General features: G+C 42.3%; 2 protein-coding genes across 4 annotated transcripts in view; one reads left to right on the top strand and one right to left on the bottom strand.

Moving 5' to 3' along the window:
• Nucleotides 1-1,099: 1,099 nt before the first annotated feature.
• Nucleotides 1,100-19,471, bottom strand: ppp4r1 (protein phosphatase 4, regulatory subunit 1). Of its 3 annotated transcripts, XM_084103336.1 has the most exons (21): nt 19,283-19,421; nt 19,144-19,185; nt 18,259-18,394; nt 18,049-18,155; nt 17,599-17,741; nt 16,035-16,181; nt 15,078-15,185; nt 14,932-14,997; nt 12,728-12,886; nt 11,505-11,623; nt 10,179-10,506; nt 9,956-10,064; nt 7,940-8,082; nt 7,140-7,217; nt 6,703-6,888; nt 5,664-5,825; nt 5,157-5,257; nt 4,241-4,361; nt 2,647-2,775; nt 2,412-2,553; nt 1,100-1,714 (listed from the first exon to the last, which is right to left on the bottom strand). In XM_084103336.1, the coding sequence occupies exons 1-21, from the start codon at nt 19,287-19,289 to the stop codon at nt 1,551-1,553; spliced, it is 2,697 nt and encodes an 898-aa protein (XP_083959462.1). In that variant the 5' UTR covers nt 19,290-19,421; the 3' UTR covers nt 1,100-1,550. The 3 variants fall into 3 exon arrangements, with proteins under 3 accessions (XP_083959462.1, XP_083959460.1, XP_083959461.1); XM_084103334.1 differs by having other exon boundaries at nt 9,956-10,506; nt 19,283-19,471; XM_084103335.1 differs by having other exon boundaries at nt 9,956-10,506; nt 18,259-18,343; nt 19,283-19,461.
• Nucleotides 19,472-20,055: 584 nt separating this feature from the next.
• Nucleotides 20,056-21,148, top strand: part of vapa (VAMP (vesicle-associated membrane protein)-associated protein A) — a 7,975-nt gene continuing 6,882 nt past the window's right edge. The window contains exon 1 of the mRNA XM_084103339.1: nt 20,056-20,436. Coding sequence (XP_083959465.1) covers nt 20,379-20,436 — 58 coding nt within the window. The 5' untranslated portion in view covers nt 20,056-20,378. The remainder of the gene's footprint in view (nt 20,437-21,148) is intronic.

A 21,148-nucleotide genomic window follows, 5' to 3' on the forward strand; every position in this document is an offset into this window, starting at 1 on the left:
TTAATATTTGTTCCTTTTCATTTTTTTTGTTTTTACTTTCCTTTTTGCTGTCTTTTTATCATTTTATTAATTTTGTATTTTTATTTTTCCATTTTTCTGTTTTTAAATTAATTTATTTTTTTAACATTTTATTAAAATATTTATTTTTCATTTTTTTTTTGTCTTATTTTGTTTTTGTATTTTTATCATTTTATTAAGTTATTTATTTTCTTTGTTTTGTATTTTTTTTTCTATACTTTTATTTCTCCTCATGTGTTCAGCTCTGTTTCCGCTGTTAATGGCGAGTCTCTCGGCTCACAGGTGTCCTAATGAAGCGTCCCACTTTCAGTCAAACACAAAGAGCTCATTCAGTCCCATGAGCCTCCAGTCATCCGTCAGACTCCACAAACTCACTGGAGTGTCTCGAACAGAAGCGCTGGACTGTTTCTCCGTGCAGAACACACAATTATTCATCATTATGAATCTGTCAATATGAAACATTTGCTTTTCACTTGTGGACATGTTCCTGATCTTTATTAGAAATCATTCAGTGAGCAGAAAAAATGCTTCATAATATTTAATCAAAATGTAAATTCTTTGGCATTTTCATTTTTGAAGTTGTCAACAAAAAGGGTAAAACTTTACATTGTTTCATTAGTTAACATGAACTAACAATAATATTCTTTCAGCAATAATTATTCATCTTAGACTAAACTAATCTCAGTAGGTCATTGTACAGATCATATCAGATTTATGGTCAAATCTCAAAGGTCAAATGTGTCAAACATTTTTATTAAGGGTAATAAATGCTTTAATATATGTATTAATGCATTAACTAATATAACAAATTAAACCACATTGTAAAGTGTTAAAATTGAAATTAATTAATTTAACAATCTTAATATTTCTGCTCAAACTGATGAAAGGGTTTAAGAATCATTAATCCAAATTACTGTTGATTATAAGATAACATAAATTGACTAATTAATTGATCTATAAATACTGCTGATCATTGTCCATAATAAACAATTTATTAAAATTGAAATTGTACTTTAAGTGGAGTGTCGAGACGAGTCGTCGGGATCGTCTTCATCTGAGCGACTGCGAGAACAACAGGAAGTGATTTCATCTGAAACTTTATTCTGGACAGGTTAAGAGAATAACATCAGCTATTCATGATCAAAAACAGGAATATATACAGAAGAGTTTCGCATTAAAACACTCAAGGCTTCAAGTGAGTTTCAGACTGAATGTTCACATGGACCACTCGCCATATCCGTTAAAAACACTATCTAAGCAGAGTCCGTCAGAGCAACAATGTGCTGCGCTGAAGATTAAAAGAGCCCTTGAGATCACTGATGCACGTGTGTGTGTGTGTGTGTGTGTGCAGCATATATTAGAGCCGGTTCCTCTGGTCACATGTCATCGGGTTAGTCGTTTGATTCCTCCAGCTGTTCAAGTATTCTCTGGTTTAAGGAAGACACGTTTAAGGCTTCTGTGGCAAAAATAAAAGAGAATGCACAAAAACCCCACAAAAGGTTCTGTAGTGAGGTGCATTCTGGGAAAGCTGTTCAGTATGTGGAGGACGTGGTGCTCATGGCGTCCTCGTTCACACGCGTGTTTGCCGGATGGACGCTGGCGAAGTATTTGACGTCCTTGTCGACGTCCGTCTGCAGGGAGACGAGTGTGTGTTCCAGCGCCTCCTGCTGGCAGCCCGCGGACGACAGGAAGAACTCTGCACACACACACACACACACACACACACACAGTCAGTGTTCACACGGACAGGGCGAGAGGAAACGGGAAATACTTGTGCATGAAAGAACAAAAGAAAATAAAACAAGGAAAATATGCATAAAAATACATTTAACAAGACAAAAATTAAAATGCATAAAAGCACAAAAGAAAATGAAAAAAAGACAAAGGAGAAAAAATAAAGGAACAAAACAATGAAAAAAGAAACGAAAATAAAATGGAGAGAAGAAGAAAAAAAGTAAGAAAAAGTCAGATAAAAATAAAAGACCAATAGAACTAAAATAACTAAAGGAAAAGAGACAGAAGACGACAAAAAAAGGACAATAAGGAAAAAAATTACATAAAAACAAAAGAAATACAAAAAATAAAATAATAAAATATAAAAGAAAAGGGTAAATAATATAAAGGGACAAATAAATGAAAGAGGAAAATAAAAAAAATAAAACAAAAAGACAGAAAAGGGAAAATAAAGGTAAATAAAAAGGAAAAACATGAAAAAAAGAGGAAAACATTTAGAAATGAAAATAATCATAAATACATGAATAAACAAAACAGTGAAAAAGGATAGAACAAAAGAAATATATAAAAACAGAAAATTAAAGAAAATAAATACAAAGAAAAAAGGAAAAATAAAGAAAAACAAAAAATAAAAATAAAAGGGACACACACACACACACCTCGCTCCAGCAGGGTCTGCCTCAGGGTTTTGGCCAGCAGGACTCGCACGTTCGGAACGGGATCAGACGCCAGCAGGAGCAGCGGAGGGAGGAGATGCTCCGAGAACTGATCCAGAGACACACACTCCTCCTCGACGGACAGCTGACACACACAGAGACACGCGTCAGGACAACACACACACACACACACACACACACACTGATGATGAGGAGGAGGAGGAAGAGCGCGTCTCACCTGACAGACGAAGGCAAACGCCTGCCGACCGGACCACTTCCGGGAGTGACAGAACTTCTCCACCAGTTCTCCCAGAAAACCCACCAGCAGAGACGAACACGAGGACAGCTTCCGGATGATCTCGCTCACCTGCAACCAGAGAGATTCAGGAGTTCAGGAGAGAGAACGACTCGTTCAGGAGAGAGAGCGACTCGTTCAGGAGAGAGAGCGACTCGTTCGTTCAGGAGAGAGAGCGACTCGTTCGTTCAGGAGAGAGAGCGACTCGTTCGTTCAGGAGAGAGAGCGACTCGTTCGTTCAGGAGAGAGAGCGACTCGTTCGTTCAGGAGAGAGAGCGACTCGTTCGTTCAGGAGAGAGAGCGACTCGTTCGTTCAGGAGAGAGAGCGACTCGTTCGTTCAGGAGAGAGAGCGACTCGTTCGTTCAGGAGAGAGAGCGACTCGTTCGTTCAGGAGAGAGAGCGACTCGTTCGTTCAGGAGAGAGAGCGCGACTCGTTCAGGAGAGAGAGAGAGCGCGACTCGTTCAGGAGAGAGAGAGAGCGCGACTCGTTCAGGAGAGAGAGAGAGCGCGACTCGTTCAGGAGAGAGAGAGAGCGCGACTCGTTCAGGAGAGAGAGCGACTCGTTCAGGAGAGAGAGCGACTCGTTCAGGAGAGAGAGCGACTCGTTCAGGAGAGAGAGCGACTCGTTCAGGAGAGAGAGCGACTCGTTCAGGAGAGAGCGACTCACTGCAAACAGAGAGATTAATTCGTTCAGGAGAGAACGACCATAGCTTTCTGGCGAGCTCTGTGGTATCTGAAGGCGAGTGATCAGCATGAACACAAATCCTCTTATCTCGCTGAAATCTTGACGGATTTACAAACGGTTTGGTTTCTTACAAACGTTATTAACATGGCTATAATTCTGAATGTTGGAACATTTTCATATGTCATATGTTTCATATTTCAAGATTTTCATATGTATGCAGTGTCATAACTACATCTCTGACCTTTATAACAAACCAAACCGTTTGAAAATCAGTAGAAAATTGAGCAAGTTATGATTATTTAAAAGTACATGCACCATTAAAACACAATGTTACGAGTGAGCGAGCTCCCTGTGGCAAGATGGCCGCCGTGTGCGGACGTCGACCTCCATTGGCCAGCAGCGCGCACGAGACATCTAGCCTTTATTATATGATATCTATGAGAACGACAACGACTCGTTCAGGAGAGAACGACTCACTGCAAACAGAGAGATTCATTCATTCATTCATTCAGGAGTCACGATAAAAAAAAAAAAAAGGAAAATAAATATAAATACAACAGAAAAGAAAAATAAATAAAAATAAAAAAAGGAGGAAAGCAATTTTTTTTAATAAAAGTAAAAAGACAAAATGGAAAAAAGAAAAAAAAACTGAAAAATGTAAAAGAAAAACAAAGAAAGTAAAAAATAAAATGATTAAAAAATAAAGAGAGAGACAGATAAAACCTTAACCCAAAGTGAAATAAAGAAAAACAGAGAAAGTGAAAGAAAGAAAGAAACAGAAAGTGAATGAAAGAGCGAGGCGACAGAGAGAGAGACACAGAGCGAGAGAGAGAGAGAGAGAGAGAGTTTACCAGTCTGTATGACGTCCAGCGAACAGAAGAGACTCGGTCCGTGCAGAGACAGAAGGCCAGCGGTCTCAGATAATCATGAACGTCCTGCGCGCTGTACAGCTCCAGCAACAACACCAGCTGCCTGTCACACACACACACACACACACAAACACAGAGTCATGACATCACACACCCTACAGAGAAGGACTCGTACTCGGCCAACTCGGAGTGAAACTCAGAGTCTCACACACACACACACACACACACTGAAGGACTCGTACTCGGCCAACTCAGAGTCACACACACACACACACACACACACACACACACACACACACACACACAGAAGGACTCGTACTCGGCCAACTCGGAGTGAAACTCAGAGTCTCACACACACACACACACACACACACACACACACACACACTGAAGGACTCGTACTCGGCCAACTCGGAGTGAAACCTGTCTCTCACACACACACACACACACACACACACACACACACAGAAGGACTCGTACTCGGCCAACTCGGAGTGAAACTCAGAGTCTCACACACACACACACACACACACACACACACACACACACACACACTGAAGGACTCGTACTCGGCCAACTCAGAGTCTCACACACACACACACACACTGAAGGACTCGTACTCGGCCAACTCGGAGTGAAACCTGTCTCTCACACACACACACACACACACACACACACACACACACAGAAGGACTCGTACTCGGCCAACTCGGAGTGAAACTCAGAGTCTCACACACACACACACACACACACACACACACACACACACACACACTGAAGGACTCGTACTCGGCCAACTCAGAGTCTCACACACACACACACACACTGAAGGACTCGTACTCGGCCAACTCGGAGTGAAACCTGTCTCTCACACACACACACACACACACACACATACTCGGCCAGTTCGGAGCGAAACCTCCAGTTGCGGCTGTTGTCGGTCACCAGGAACTCCTGGAGCTGGTACAGATACTTCCTCCTCGTGTCCTGATGCAGAAGCTGAAAGAGGAACACAGGAACATCAGGGCAACATGGATAAAAACAAACTGCAATTTATTTCTTAAATATTAGCAACATTTGAATTATATTTGAATTCTAAAGGCAATACTTAATGTAAAGGTGACATATTATGCCCCTTTTCACCAGATGTAATATAAATCTCTGGTGTCCCAGAATGTGTCTGTGAAATTTCAGCTCAAAATATCAGATCATTTATTATATCTTGTCAAATTTGCCCTTTTTGGGTGTGAGCAAAAACACGTCTTTTTTGTGTGTGTCCCTTTAAATGCAAATGAGCTTTAGCTCCGCCTCCGTTCAGAAGAGGGCGGAGTCTTTACAAGAGCTTCAGAAACTCCAGCAATAACAACACAGGTCAATCTCCCTCTGAGTGCTGAAGAGGACGGACCTTGAGGAAGTCGTAGAGGTGCTTGAGGACGCCGATGCGAACCTCGTCCAGGTCCTTCAGGAAACTGTTGAAGACGGGAACCAGATGAGCGGCCGTCAGCTGATCGCCCAGGATCTGAGCCAGCTCGTGGATGGAGAACGCCAGCGTCCGACGCACCTTCCACTGACACGAGAGAGAGAGAGAGAGAGAGAGGGGGAGAGGGAGAGAGAGAGAGAGAGGGGGGGGGGGGGAGAGAGAGAGGGGGGGGGGGAGAGAGAGAGAGGGGGGGGGAGAGAGAGAGAGGGGGGGAGAGAGGGGGGAGAGAGGGGGGGGGGGGAGAGAGAGAGAGGGGGGAGAGAGGGGGGGGGGGAGAGAGAGAGAGAGAGAGAGAGGGGGGGGAGAGAGAGAGAGAGGGGGGGGGAGAGAGAGAGAGGGGGGGGGAGAGAGAGAGGGGGGGGAGAGAGAGAGGGGGGGGGAGAGAGAGGGGGGGAGAGAGAGGGGGGGAGAGGGGGGGGGGAGAGAGAGAGAGAGAGAGAGAGAAAAAGAGAGGGAGAGAGAGAGAGAGAGAGAGAGAGAAAAAAGAGAGAGAGAGAAAAAAGAGAAATCAATATTCAAGATAAGGAGAAAAAAAACTATTTTATAAAATAACATTTAAAAATATATAAAATGTAATATAGTTAATCAATATCACACCAAGAGTTCCATTTTCTCTCCAAATATCAGCATGATTACAAAAGCAATATTGATTTTATTCAACAGTTCAATAAATAAAACATTAAAATTAAGTGACCTATATTTTAGACACAATATCACCTGTTTTTGCTCCATTTCACCAATGAAAATAGTTCAAATAAAGACTGTTTTGCGTCTCTGAGCGACACTGAGGTGTTCATCACTGAATGAACGAATCAGTTGAATGAATGATTCAATGACTCACTCACTAACAGTGACTCGCTGCACCTACTGGTGAAACTCAGCTTCAGCTGCAGCTTCTGGTCCCTCTGTGCCTCCTCTAGCACGCTGTGTGCGGCGCATGCATCATGAACGATTAGAAACGCACCTGCATGTCTGAGGCCAGCGTCTCGTAGGTGTCGCGCAGGCAGTGCCAGTTCTGGCGTCCTAGCGTTAGCGCCACGCCCGGCAGACTGTAGGCGCAGTGCTTAGCGATCTCCATGTCCACGGTCTGAGCGCGCGACGGGTCCGTCATCGACAGATACTGATCCAGCAACGCCTGAGGAACCACGTCCTGCAGCGGTCAGAGCAGAGCATCATGGGATTGAGCTCATGATGGGATCATCAAGTCACAATACAGCGCTTTTCACAACACACACCCTTTCAAAGCAGCTTTACAGAAAATGCACATTACAGTTTACAGTGATCTGTTATCAGAGGAAACGGTCTACGTTACGCATTTCAGAAATGTACTTATAAAATCACATTTAGCAAAATATGTAGTGATTTAATGCAGACTCAACGAGCTCCTGATGATCATCTGACCTGCTGTTTGGATCTCCTCTCGTCGTCAGGATTGGCGCTGCCGTCGCTCACGTCAGAATCATCGGCCGAATCACGGCTCTGAAACACACGACATATGAAACCGCTTTAGCGGAGACGAACATTCAGTGTTTCACCCGTAACACACACTTTAAACAATCAGGACATGATTAAAAACAACATTTTGATTTCTATTCACAAATATAATTTACGTTCACCAACAGAGATTTGACAAACATTTTAGTGCATGAAAAATGCCATGTGTGACAAACAAATCAGTTTGGAATCAGATTCACATCAATGAACCGAACTCATCAACTCTAACGTCTCCTTTAGATGAGAGATCTCTGAGTGAATGCGGGGGACATGGGCTGGGCTTTGACACAGATCAGGGTAATCAGGCGTTTGTGGTTAAAAGTACATAAATGTTTATTTTGTTCTAAAATGTCGCTGGTTTGTCTAGATGAGACTCTTATTCCTCGACTGGATCGTGTCGAGACTTTGAAGCTGCACTGAAACTCACATCTGGACCTTCGACCCGTTGGACCCCATTGAAGACACTATATGGAGAAACAATCCTGGAGTGTTTTCCTCAAAAACCTTCATTTATTTTCGACTGAAGGACATGAACATCTTGGATGACGTGCGGGAGAGTAAATTAACAGGACATTTTAATTCTGAAGTGAACGACTCCTTTAACATACAGAGCATCAACATGATCCCAGTTCTGAACAGGAGCTCAGGTGTGTGTGTGTGTGTGTGTGTGTGTGTGTGTGTGTGTGTGTGTGTGTGTGTGTGTTCACCTGTGTGTTTTCTGACAGGAGCTCAGAGGGGTTCTGGGAACTGAAGGGATTGGATTGGGCCGCTCGAGGCTCCAGGAAAGCGTCTTCTAGTTCCGAATCCAGTGCTGTGGCTCTCAGAGCCGCTGTCAAGACGTCCACTTGTGCTGAAACACACACACACACACACACACACACATCAGCACAGATCAGGTTTTCCTGCTTGAATGTTGATTATTCTCCTCATATTCTCCATTGTTGCGGCTCCTCTCTTCCCAGTCTGTCAGTAACGCTCTGTTTACTTCCTGTCTCTATGAAGCCCCTCCTCCCAAAAAGCACACTGTGCTCTGATTAGGCCGGATGGAGCAGTGTGTTGTGATTGGTCGAGCGCTTCGAGTGTGTTTGGGAAATGTCCCGCCCTTTTCCATAACCGCCAGTTTAACACACTACTAACTAACTCAACCAGGCCCCGCCCCTTTATTCTGCGCATGAATTATTATAATGAGGAATATTGTGACGTGTTCGTTCTGGAAGAAACTCAAGACTACAATGGAGGCGTTTCAGGAGTTCAGAAACACTGACTCTGATATAGAGAAGAGCTGGAGCTTCTTCATGATCACACCCTGAAGAGAAATAAAGATCTTCCTCTTCTGAACAGTTATTGTGCGTCACTCCTTCTGTTTTTCGGCTCAGTGTTTCAGCAACTTCCTGCACTCGCTTCCTTCCACCGACACAAAGGTCTCGGTTCAGCCGCTTTAAGCCTTGTGTTCCTTAAGACCACAACAAACTGGGAAACACAAGCTTGCGATTCAGCCATTTCAAATCAGATGCCCTTGTCCAAACACACACTCTTAATGCACACTAATCCACACTGCGCTAAGCGTATCCCATCATGCATCATGTGCCCTGAAATCGGGAGATGTCGAGGAAAACACTCCACTGTAATTTAAACTAATTAGATGCATATAATTTGGTAGTAAAAACAAAAAGTGTTGCACATTTTCTTGGTGCAGATTGTGTGAGTATGGTGTGTGCGAGAGTATGGTGTGTGTGTGAGTATGGTGTGTGTGTGAGTATGGTGTGTGTGTGAGTATGGTGTGTGTGTGTGAGTATGGTGTGTGTGAAGCCTATTGTGTAACACATTTGCAACTGTTTTTATCCCTTAATTAGAAGCAGCGCAGTGTCTTCTGTTAGTTACACAGCGACTGAACACACATGTAGATTTTAAAAGCACTGAAAATATAATAAATAAAAGCTCTGTAATCACTTCAGACTATACGTGTGTCCCATTGAGTAATCAAACGTTCTACACACACTTGCAGGGCCAAACAGAGGAAGTCATTCATGGATCATTCATCAAGTTCTTCGATACTACATCAAACACTACGAGCCGAACTGATAAAGGTCAAACATTATTAAAAACAAGTGAACAGTCAGTGATAAAATAAGAGCAAATACACACATTACAAGCAGAGATTAACACTAAATTACAAAGTCTAACAGTAGTGTTCAGGTACAGACATTAATAATGAAGCCTAATGTAAAATAACACTATTTGTTCACTGTAGAAATTAAATATAGTTTCATCTGTTAAAGCTGTATTCTGTTGTTTTATTAACATTAATGACAGACGACAGCAGGAATATTAGAGGCTGCCGTCACTTTAAGACGAATAAACCGACACACATCCGGTTTCTTTCTCAGCTGTTCACTGACAGGACCGAGAGAACACTCGCAGAGACGGTGTTTAGACATCATTGTGTGTGTGTGTGTGTCCGTTCAAGCGCAAGGAAACACAAAAGAGGAATCAATTCAGTGTTCGAGCGCTGACTCAATCTCTCTCTCTCTCTCTCAAACACGTCCAAATCATAGACTTTCACTCTATGATAGTTAAATTTAGCAGTTAATCCACGAATCACACGCGTGCCGAACCACGGGGCAGCCGATCCGTACGGATCACCCCTAGGAAATACGTCATGCAAGTAGAGAAGTGGTCAAGAGCAGGTGTGGGTGTTTGGAGAAGGAGGACTTTGCGCTCACCTTTGACATCCGGGTCGTCGATGTGCGGCTCCAGGTTTTCGATGAGCTCTTCCAGCTGTTTTCTTCCCAGAGCCGAAGCGGATGACCGATTCTTCTCCTCCTCTTTCTCCTCCCCTTTATCCTGCCCTGTCTCCTCCCCTTTCTCCTCCACTGTCTCCTCCCCCTTCTCCCCTGTCTCCTCCCCTCTCTCCTCCCCCTTATCCTCCCCCGTCTCCTCCTCTTTCTCCTCCTCTTTCTCCTCCCCTTTCTCCTGCCCTGTCTCCTCCCCTTTCTCCTCCACTGTCTCCTCCCCCTTCTCCCCTCTCTCCTCCCCCGTCTCCTCCCCTCTCTCCTCCCCCTTCTCCAGCAGGTCCAGGCTGATCTCTGGGATCGGTGTCCTCCAGTATTGGAAGGAGTTGAAGATCTCCTGCTCCTCTTGTGGATTGGGATTACCCGGCGCTGATATGGGAGAATCCCGGTCCTCTGTTTCTTCATGAAGCCACTTCACGGACTCGACCTCCGCCTCACATCCCGAGGGATTGTGGGAAACTGCAGGCGTCTCTGCGTTTGTGCTGAACGAGACACAAATGAGACGTGAGCGAATTTATATCACAGTATTTTTCACAATTATACCGGTTTCACGGTATATGACAGTATTTTTTTCTTTTTTCCAAGCATGACTGTGTGTTAACCTCATTTTCTACTGCTTGAGAGAGGAAACACTGCAGTAGACAGACTCAGAATGCCCCATTTTACTGTCATGAGTGAATACTGTAGCATTAATACATGTTTGCAGTGTTTATAAAGAGGTCCAGCAGGAGGCGCTGTAGGAGCGGCAGAAGTCTCGTTCATAAACGCTGCGTTATCAGGAAACATAAAGAAAGATTCAAATGAAATAACATCTAAACAAAAACACCCGCTCCGCGTTTAGACTGTGAAACGTGCTCATGTTTATTCAACGATGTCAAAGCCTTCTGCTAAATCTATTTGTGGCGGGCAGTGTTGAGATTGTGAAGCAATGTATGGAAAACACTAATATAATTTGACAGCTATTAATTATAGTTTAACCCATCCATCTTCACCGTCAGGCTCAGTAACACACACACACACACATCTGAGCATCACCAGTGAACAGTGAAAAGACCCTCTCAAACAGTGTCGCGTTCACAACGTTGTTTAGGCGTCATACACCGGTGTTGAAAAAAAAATATATATATATATGAAACGGTATATTAAAAATTCATATCATAACAAATAAACACCGGTATTCGGTATGAATAAGAACTAAGGTTCGTTTCTCATTTCTCATTGTGTTTAAATCTTTTTATTTGGTATTTTAACAAACGATCATTTGTAATTACACTTTTTTTAAATGCAAACACATCCTAACAAATACGCATGAAAAGAGAAAAGACGTGGGGGAGTAATAACCGAACAGAAAAAATGTAAATAAATGTAAATAAAAACCAGACAGAAAACACATCCACCCGAAACTCCACCTGAAAGTGCCATCCAGGGATAAAGCAGGTAACGAGGGCACGCTCAGCTCTACATCAGTCGCTCGTCTCACCTGTGTGTTTGCGTTTCGCTCCAGTTCCCCTCGTCTCTGAAGTACTGACCCGCGTTACCGCTGGGACTCGCGAACGTGGAGATGAACTGACCCAGCGACTGAAACGCGGCCTGACGCACCTGGAGACCGAAGCACACGCTCATTAAAGGAGTCGTTCACTTCAGAATCAATGTCCTGATGATTTACTCTCCCACACGTCATTAAGATGTTCATGTCCTTCTTTCTTCAGTCGAAAAGAAATGAAGGTTTTTGAGGAAAACACTCCAGGATGTTTCTCCATATAGTGACTTCAATGGGGTCCAACAGGTCGAAGGTCCAGGAATAAGAGTCTTATCTAGACAAACCAGCGGACATTTTATAGCAAAATAAACATTTATGTACTTTTAAACGCAAATGCTCGTCTTGCAGGTCCAGGACTTCACACATTACGTAATCGCGTTGAAAGGTTGCGCGTGTTCCAGTTCAGAAATGTAGTAAAGGGCGAATTTTTTCCTCAAACTTCAAAATTGTCCGACATCGTTGTTTTGCCTTTTATTTAAATATTTATTTTCGGAAATTTTCATATGCATTTTTCAGTATTCTGTCATTCGGTGGCTCTGAACTGTCACAAAACTTGCTTACGGATGCGAAAAACGCAGGAAAATCAAACCTGATCCAAATTTTTTTATCACAGACGAAAGTTTCGGAGGAAGTGTGTAAACGTGATTGACATAACGTGAGGTTGTATTTATTTTTTTAACGATCGAAATAAGAATTTCGAACTCCTTTAGTCTTTGCACGTTGGCTTTGTAAACACTGGGTTGGTTCTTACGCCTAGGTCACGCTTGACCTTTCAACCTGATTACGTAATGTGTGTCGCATCACAGCTAGTGCAAGATGAGCATTAGTGGTTAAAAATTATATAAATGTTTATTTTGTTCTAAAATGTCAGCTGGTTTGTCTAGATGAGACTCTTATTCCTCGGCTGGATCGTGTCGAGACTTTGAAGCTGCACTAAAACTCACATCTGGACCTTCGACCCGTTGGACCCCATTGAAGACACTATATGGAGAAACATCCTGGAGTGTTTTCCTCAAAAACCTTCATTTCTTTTCCACTGAAGAAAGAAAGACATGAACATCTTGGATGACGTGCGGGAGAGTAAATCATCAGGAGATGTTAACTCTGAAGTGAACGACTCCTTTAACACAGAAGTGGTGAAGGAGCAGAAGTGTGTGTCGTACCCAGCGCGAGGGGTCGCTGATCAGACTGATGAACAGAGAGGAGAGTTTGGTCCGCCGCACTTCTGGAGACGTGGCCGAGGACACGGTCATGAAACACTCGGCGCAGGCCTTCCTCACGCCCCACACGTTATCCGAGCAGAGCTGGAAGAACCGGGGAAGCTGGACCGGATCGGGAGAGAGGAGCGACAGGAAGACGCATCACACGACAGGAAACCAGCAACACAAAACACAGAGCTGATAACATCACAGCATTTATAAAGGCTTTCCTGCAGCTCAAACAGTAGAGCGCTGGCGCTTGCCACGCTAAGGTCACGGGTTCGACTCCCAGGGAAAGCAAGAACTGATGAGAACTGATAAGAATGTAAATGCAATTGAAATGCAATGTAAGTCGCTTTGGATAACAGCATCTGCCAAATGCATCAATGTAAATAAATGTATAAAAACTGATTTTGAGCATTTTTTTAAACCCTCCTCAATAAAATCTGTTCAAAACTGGCCTGAAGACGCATCTTTTTCAGCAACACTTGATCCATTAATACTAACACCTTCTCTTCTAAAACTTCTAAAATCTTCTAAATTGTGAATTGAAAATACGCCCACTGGAAACGCGTCGATTTCGCAAAAACTCCCATTTATCGCAAAGAAGTTTTTTCGCTCGCATGAGGAGGTTTTTCAGGCAATTCGAAAAAGGAATATTTCGCAAAACTGCAATGGAAACAGTTTTGGGGCATTTACAGTCACCTGACGTAGACGACGCGGTGTGTTTGGACAGAATACGAGACAGAGCTCTTTATTAAATTCATAAAAGACAAAAGAATTACAGGAATAATGGATTCTAAATCTCAAATAAATGCCACAATCAAGAGCTCGACGCAGAAATGAGGGAGAAACACCCAGAAACTCCTCATATGTGCCGCTCACAGTATAAGGGTCTTTCCTTGACATTAATGCTTGGAAAACACACACACATCTCCTTCCATTAATAATAATAATAATAATATCTAGTGCGGTGGCTGTGATGTATATAAACTTACCAACGTCCGTTGCCATGATTTTTGGAATGATTATCGCGAGAGTAAAAAAAATACGTTTCAGTCGCATAACATCGGTTAATGGAAACGCCGTTATTTCGCAATAGTTTTTTATCGATATTTAGAAAAAGAAAAAGAAAAAAAGAAAAAAAGAAAAAAATAAATCGCAAAAGTATTGCGCAAATCTTTAATGGAAACGCACCTACTGTAAAGCTGCTTTGAAACAATCTATGTTTTATTTAAAGCGCTATATAAATGAAGGTGACTTGACTTGTGTGTATATATATATATATATATATATATATATATACACTATAATAAAAAAACCTTCATAATATAGCTAAGAATAAAAGTGTAAAGTTTGGTGTATTCAGTATGTAAGTTTTACTGAAGTGGAGATTTCAGGCTCAGTGTAGGAGGAAAAACTCATTTAGAGAAAACACCCTGTAAAGATGTACACTGTAACTGACGCACACAGATCGAGTGCTCTACAAGACACAGTTAAAAGTGTATTTTGGATGTTTTCTGTCCACTAGTCTGAAAAAACACTTTATAAAGAGCCAAAAAGCCCAAATCTCAAAATTGACAGATGCATGAACACAGTTTTTGCCTGTAGTGTCTCGCCTTAATTGACCGTTCGCAAAGCCCCGCCCCCTTTAGTTACTGTTGCTATGTCCGACAAGCCACGCCCCTCTCACACACACCCTGTTCTCACGCAGTGAAACACACATCGTGGAGCAGAGAGGACACTGACAACACACTGAGACAGGACAGACCAGCTTACGTTGATATGAAACAAAGTCTCACGTTACAAATTTGGTCATTTTTTAAAGTAATTTAAACAATAAATACGGTTTTGTGTCTCTTTAATGTGTCGTCGCTCAGTTAAAGCGGCTCGTGAACCGATCATCTCTTCCTTCTAGCTCATTATAGCATCAAATAAACATAATGAACATCAGAAGGAATGTTGTTTCAACCGGAGAAAGACGTCGGTACACATCGTTTAAAGTTCAAATCCTCCAACGTTAATGTACTAACTCTCCTGACTGCTTTGTCGGACAAAAAGGGCGGATTCGGCGGATTATGATTGGTCAGATCGCCTGTCAATCAAACTCCCTGCGAAGGGTCAACTGTGCTATATAAATAAAGTTGCTATTGCTGTGTGTATCATACCAGCAGTTCCTCTGTTGCCTCTCCTCCAACAACACTGCAGATGTCCCCGAAGTTCGCCGCACACACCTGTCAAACACACACACACACACCTGATCAGCCCTCGCCCTCTCGACTCCCAGACACGGGCCAGTCAGACTCACACACACCTTGCGCACGTGGAACATCCTGCAGTCGCAGCACATCTCGCAGAAGCGCGGCAGGAAGAGCCGCTCCGTGATGTCCTTGCCCACCATCGGCGCCATCTTACAGATGATCTGCGGAAACACCGGAGACGCCGTTCAGTGGGACAGAATCCCAGAAGTTTAGCACAAGCGTCACCATCGTGAACTTTGTGCAAACCATTAACTGTCATAAAGAATTGCAAATAAACAATTTCATTCTGTTTTTCTCGACACTTGGTGTATTCATTATCAGTTATTTTTTACTTGTAATATAATAGGCCCATATGACTGACTTTAATGTTGTGAAATTTAATATTAATATAAGATAATAAAAAATAACCATATTATTTACTTATTGCCGTGAAAATGAATACTTATATAATATAATAATACTAAAAATTGCCGTGAAAATTAATACTTATATAATATAATACAAAAAATTATAATACAATAGGTCCATATTTTTTACTTTAATGCTGTGAAAATGAATATTTATGTAAATATAATATAAAAATTATAAAAGGCATATGACTAATGCTGTGAAAATTTGTATTTATATAATATAATAATTATAAAAATAGGTCCATATTTATTTTATTGCTGTGAAAATAATATTTATATAATATCATAATAAAATATAATAATAATAATAATAATAATAATAATAATAATAAGCCCATTTTATTTTAATGCTATGACAATTTATATTTATATGATTAATTATAATATAAAATAACAAAGAATATATTAAAATATGCCCACGTTTAACTTTATTGCTGTGAATATTAATGTGATGCATTATATTATATTATAACACAGACTGATTAAACCCACAAACCTTCATTTCGTATGAAGGAAGACATTTATTATCATGGTTTCATTAGGTTTATTATGATATTAAGTAATATTTACATAAATATTAATTTTCACACAGATTCTCACCGCCATGGCTTCGGTTTTGACGTCGTCGTTGCTGTCAGGAGCGGTGAGGTCCACCAGAACGGGACACACCAGACTCTCCACGTCTCCTCGCTCGATGAGCTCCTGCTCCAGCAGAACCAGCAGCGCCGCCTGACTCGTCTTACGGACCTGAGCCAGGAAACACGTGAAAACACGTCACGACAAACACGTGAGAACACGTCACATGACCAGGAAACACACGTCACATGACCAGGAAACAAGTCACATGACCAGGAAACAAGTCACATGACCAGGAAACACACGTCACATGACCAGGGAAACATGTCACATGACCAGAAAAACACGTCACATGATCTGGGCTGTGTTCAGCCGACAAAACGCTGCACAACGTTTTTTAAACAGAAACGGTGATGCGTTGAACACACTGTTCTGATGACGCAAGAGTTGCAACTATGGCAGCTGAGAAGGCCATTCTTTGTGAAGAATTTTCGGAGCCTGATGAAGTCGTTATAAATATGTGTTTAATACTACAAAATATGCCCGATGTTACAGTTACTGCACTGGCCGCCCAGAACAAAAGAGAACATCCCAGTCGAGTGAAGGGATTGCTGAAACTGAAGCACATCTTACCTAATTCAGACTAAAACATCTATTTAGCCTCACAGACTGACTTTATTTGTAGTTCATATTGTTTTAATACCCTGTATTTTCTTTCTTATTTTTAGGAAAAGCACTTAATTACCATTGTTTATTTCTATACCAAATGTCATACACTTGCAATGAAGCTAAAAATATAAACAACTACATCATTATGTTGATATCCTATATTTTTACAATAAAACTTACGACAAACATGTCTTCTATCCTCAGTTGTTGCGTATACCGAGCTGCATGAACACATTTGTAAATTACTTTCCTTGAACACATTGTGCGAGTTCACTTTAATACCGCGTGCTTTATATACATGTTGCTGCTGATTGGACGGCAGTTCTGACACACCCACCAAACAAGAGAAAACGTATCTCAAACCCCGTTGCACAACGGTGCACGCCGCTTCCAGGAAACATGACGTTCAGCCCGGAAACCGTAGCAAAACGTTGCGCACCGCTTTGAACTTGAACGTGCCCCTGGAAACACGTGGAAACATGTCACATGACCAGGAAACAAGTCACATGACCAGAAAAAAACGTCACATGACCAGGAAACACGTGGAAACATGTCACATGACCAGGAAACGCGTCACATGACACCTCACATGACCAGGAAACGCGTCACATGACACCTCACATGACCAGGAAACAAGTCACTTGACCAGGAAACATGTCACATGACCAGGAAACATGTCACATGACCAGGAAACATGTCACATGACCAGGAAACGCGTGGAAACATGTCACGACCAGGAAACAAGTCACTTGACCAGGAAACATGTCACATGACCAGGAAACACGTGGAAACATGTCACATGACCAGGAAACACGTGGAAACATGTCACATGACCAGGAAACACGTCACATAACAGGAAGCACACACGTCACATGACCTCTGCCCTATAGAGCCTGGAGCAGCAGAGACTCACACTCACCAGGTTGTTCTGGTCGGCCAGGTATCGGACCACGATGGGCAAGAGGAACTTGGAGAAGGCGAAGGGAATGGAGGGCCGGTTCTCCTGACAGAAGATGGCGATGTGTGGGATCTGCTCCATGAGCTCCGCTCGAACCGTCGGCTCTGAGGAACAAACGTTTTTATTTATATATAACACATGATAAGGTTAGGCGACCTCACACGACCAAGAGTGTGGAACACCATCATGACTGAAAATATGACACTGATTTCATACATTATCAAGTAATTAATATTAAATCACTTACATTTTAGACGCAATATTGACTGTTTTTGTTCTATTTCAGCAGCGAAAATAGTTTTCACATCAGAACCATAACAAACATGCTAAAGCTGACTATTCCCTCAGAATAACTTATATTTACAACAACAACAAATCCTATTTTTATCTTGACAAGAGACCGGACCGTACCGGAGTCGTCTGCGAGTCTGTCGATCCGCTCCAACACGGACACACACTCGCGCTCATCCTCGCTGACGGCGCGGAGTGTGTCCAGGAGACTGCGGGCCACCATCTGCCTGAAGCACACCACAAATCATCATCTGACCGTTCAATGGCCTGATTATCCCAGAAATCCCAGAAAACAGACGTATAACTGAAGGAGTGTGACGGAGTGTGTACCTGTTGAAGACGTTCTCGCTGCTGATGTACTTGTCGAGTCGGCCCATCGGAGTCAACATCTCATCCTGAGACACGAAGTCCAGCACTGAAGGCACAATAATGGCGTCAGACTCTGAGCTGTATCCATCCACACCAACTAGACACAGAAACAGCATGAGCAAAACACACACACACACACACACACACACACACACATCCCACAATCCTCTGCGATTCCAGCTTCATCAACCTCAGCCATGAGCACAAGAGCCTAAACTTCGCAATAAACTTCTCAGTGAAATTCAGCGTTTTTCATAATTCTGATTGTTTCAGCCATTCATGATGTTAGTAATATCTCAGATTAGAGCTGGGCGACTTTATGAAGATATAAAACAATCAAGCAGTTGAGATTTGCTATATTCGTATATATTGCTTTATGTGATTGAATGTGGATAATATTGGATTTATTGATGTGGAAATATTGAGGATTAGGAAAACCTGTGAGGTATTTGTTCAGTTTGATGACGTGACGAGTCTAATTAAATGATGTATATAAATGACAGGGTTAAAATAATAATTAATAATCGGTCTCATATTTGATGATGAAGTTTGCATCATTGGTTCTATTATCTTCAAACCCAAACCCAAACACTGCTGTCCATCAACAAGCACTGTGTTTTTACCCTGGTATTACCATGATTGTGGACGTGACGTTCTTTGAAGGTCTGCTTACGTCAAGTGTTTTCATTTTGCGTGTATATACATGCACACATCTCGAGTTACCACAGTAAAGCAGCGGGTTGCGCGGGTCACGTGACCTGCTGTTTATGAATCACGTTAAAACGTAAAGTTGACAACATGCTAACGCTATTCACACAAACACACACACAGAGAGATGAAACTCACATCCGTCCGTGTCCTCCTGCGAGTCTTGCAGCAGAGAGAGATCTGAAACACACAACACGATCAGTGAATGTGTGTGTGTGTGTGTGTGTGTGAGAGAGAGTGTTTAGTCAGAAGTGTGTGTGTGTTCAGCTGTACACACCCGCCATCGTGCGCCGCTTCTACATTTAACCCGCTTCTGTGCTGATGGCCAACAAGCGCCGCAACACAAACTACACAAAACTACACAAAAACACACAAACACGCGCCTCTGAACTCCACTCGAGCACTGCCGCCGGGGCCGCGCATTGATCCTTTATCACGCACGCGCCGAGGGCAGCCTCTAGAACGCGCACGCACGGATACTTTTGAACGCATGCGCAGTGACGATTACCAGAACTCGCTCTATTGATGGTTATTCGTATTTATGTATTTATTTACTTATTTGTTTATTTATAGGTTACAGAATTTTAAGCCATTTCATTATTTTATATATATATATTTATTTTATTGAATTTCAATAAAGTACGACAGTAAGAACAAGGTACATTCAGAATCAGAACTACAGTAATATACGTAATATACAGGAAGTAATACGATTCAAATACATGAGTATAATATAAACTTATTGGGAAGCCTTGGAATGACATCATTTTGGTTAAAGAATAGTTTTATTGTATTTTCTTTTTAATTTTACAATTTTGAATTTTTTGTTTTTGTATTTAATTTTTAATTGAATTGCTTTTTATTGGAGTCTAAAAGTGAGACGTTTATTTGTTGCACATGGTATATTATATTATTTTATTTTTTGAAATATGCGTCGTGGCAGAAGGCTACGCACACGCACGCGCGCACACACACACTTCACCAGTTCGACCAGTTTCTGTGCTTTTATGTATTTGTTGTCTAGAACGACGTGTAACCCCAAGGGTCATCAGTCACCGCGCATGCGCACTGCGACCACAGCTGCTGAAGTGATTCAGATTAACCGAATTATTCCCGCGTCTTTGTCTTTTAATTAAATAGACATATGTGGAAATAGGATAACAGCTGTGAGAAAAAGAAAATAAACTACAACAGTTTCCCCTGTGTTCATCTGAGTGACGTGTCCCGCCGTGCGCGCAGCCGGCCTGCCTCCTCCAGTGCTCGAGCCGCGCGCGGCTGTGTGTGTGTATGTGTGTGTGATCGTGAGTGCGCGCGCGTCGTGGCCGGGGCTCTTGAGCAGCACGCGAGTGTGTGTGTCCCGTTTAACGGCTGTCATGTCCAAACTGGAGCAGATTCTGATCCTCGACCCGTCGAGCGACCTCCGTTTCAGAGGTAAAACGGTTTAATCACGAATAACCGGCCGTTGTAACCGAGCCGGCTCGCGGAGGCCTGTTCGCGCGCGCCCGCATGCCTGCATCACTCCCTCGGCTGCTGTTTAACGCGACGCCCGGGGATCTGCAGGCCTGTGGGGGAAAACGCATATAAGTGATTTTAGTTTTAACATCCGCTCTCTCTATAAGACGTGTTTTGATCTGTAAAAGGTTCACTCGTTAGTGTGTTCAGTGAGCTGTCACAGTTAGCCTCAGTGCTAACAACAGATTAAAGATTCACATCTTGAATGAATCTGATCTGTCATTATTGCTTCTCGGTCAGATCTAGTGTTTGAAGGCAGTTTTGATCATCAGTGTGATCAATACTGCACTGTCTGAGGCTGATTTAAGGTTAAACGTGTTGTTAGACTGATTTAAGGCTCAAAATCCTGTGTAAAGATGTAATGCTGTATAAAGTCAGACTTATCCCTGCTCTTAGCCATTAGTAATAAAGTACACAATTAAAATCACTGTGAATATGCATTTATGCCGCATTAAACGCCTAATAGAAGTGCTTGACAGTGTAAATATGATAGTTGGAAATATAGTGTATGAAGGGTCATACTTTATGATCAATACTGCATTAATAGCTCATTAAATTCAAGTGTTTGATTCAGTTTAATAGACTATATGAATCCCTCTCTATGCATTGAGTCATGTTGGAGAATGTTTGA

Source organism: Abramis brama, assembly GCF_963993115.1.
Source record: "Abramis brama genome assembly, chromosome: 24".
In the NCBI taxonomy this organism is placed as follows: domain Eukaryota; kingdom Metazoa; phylum Chordata; class Actinopteri; order Cypriniformes; family Leuciscidae; genus Abramis; species Abramis brama.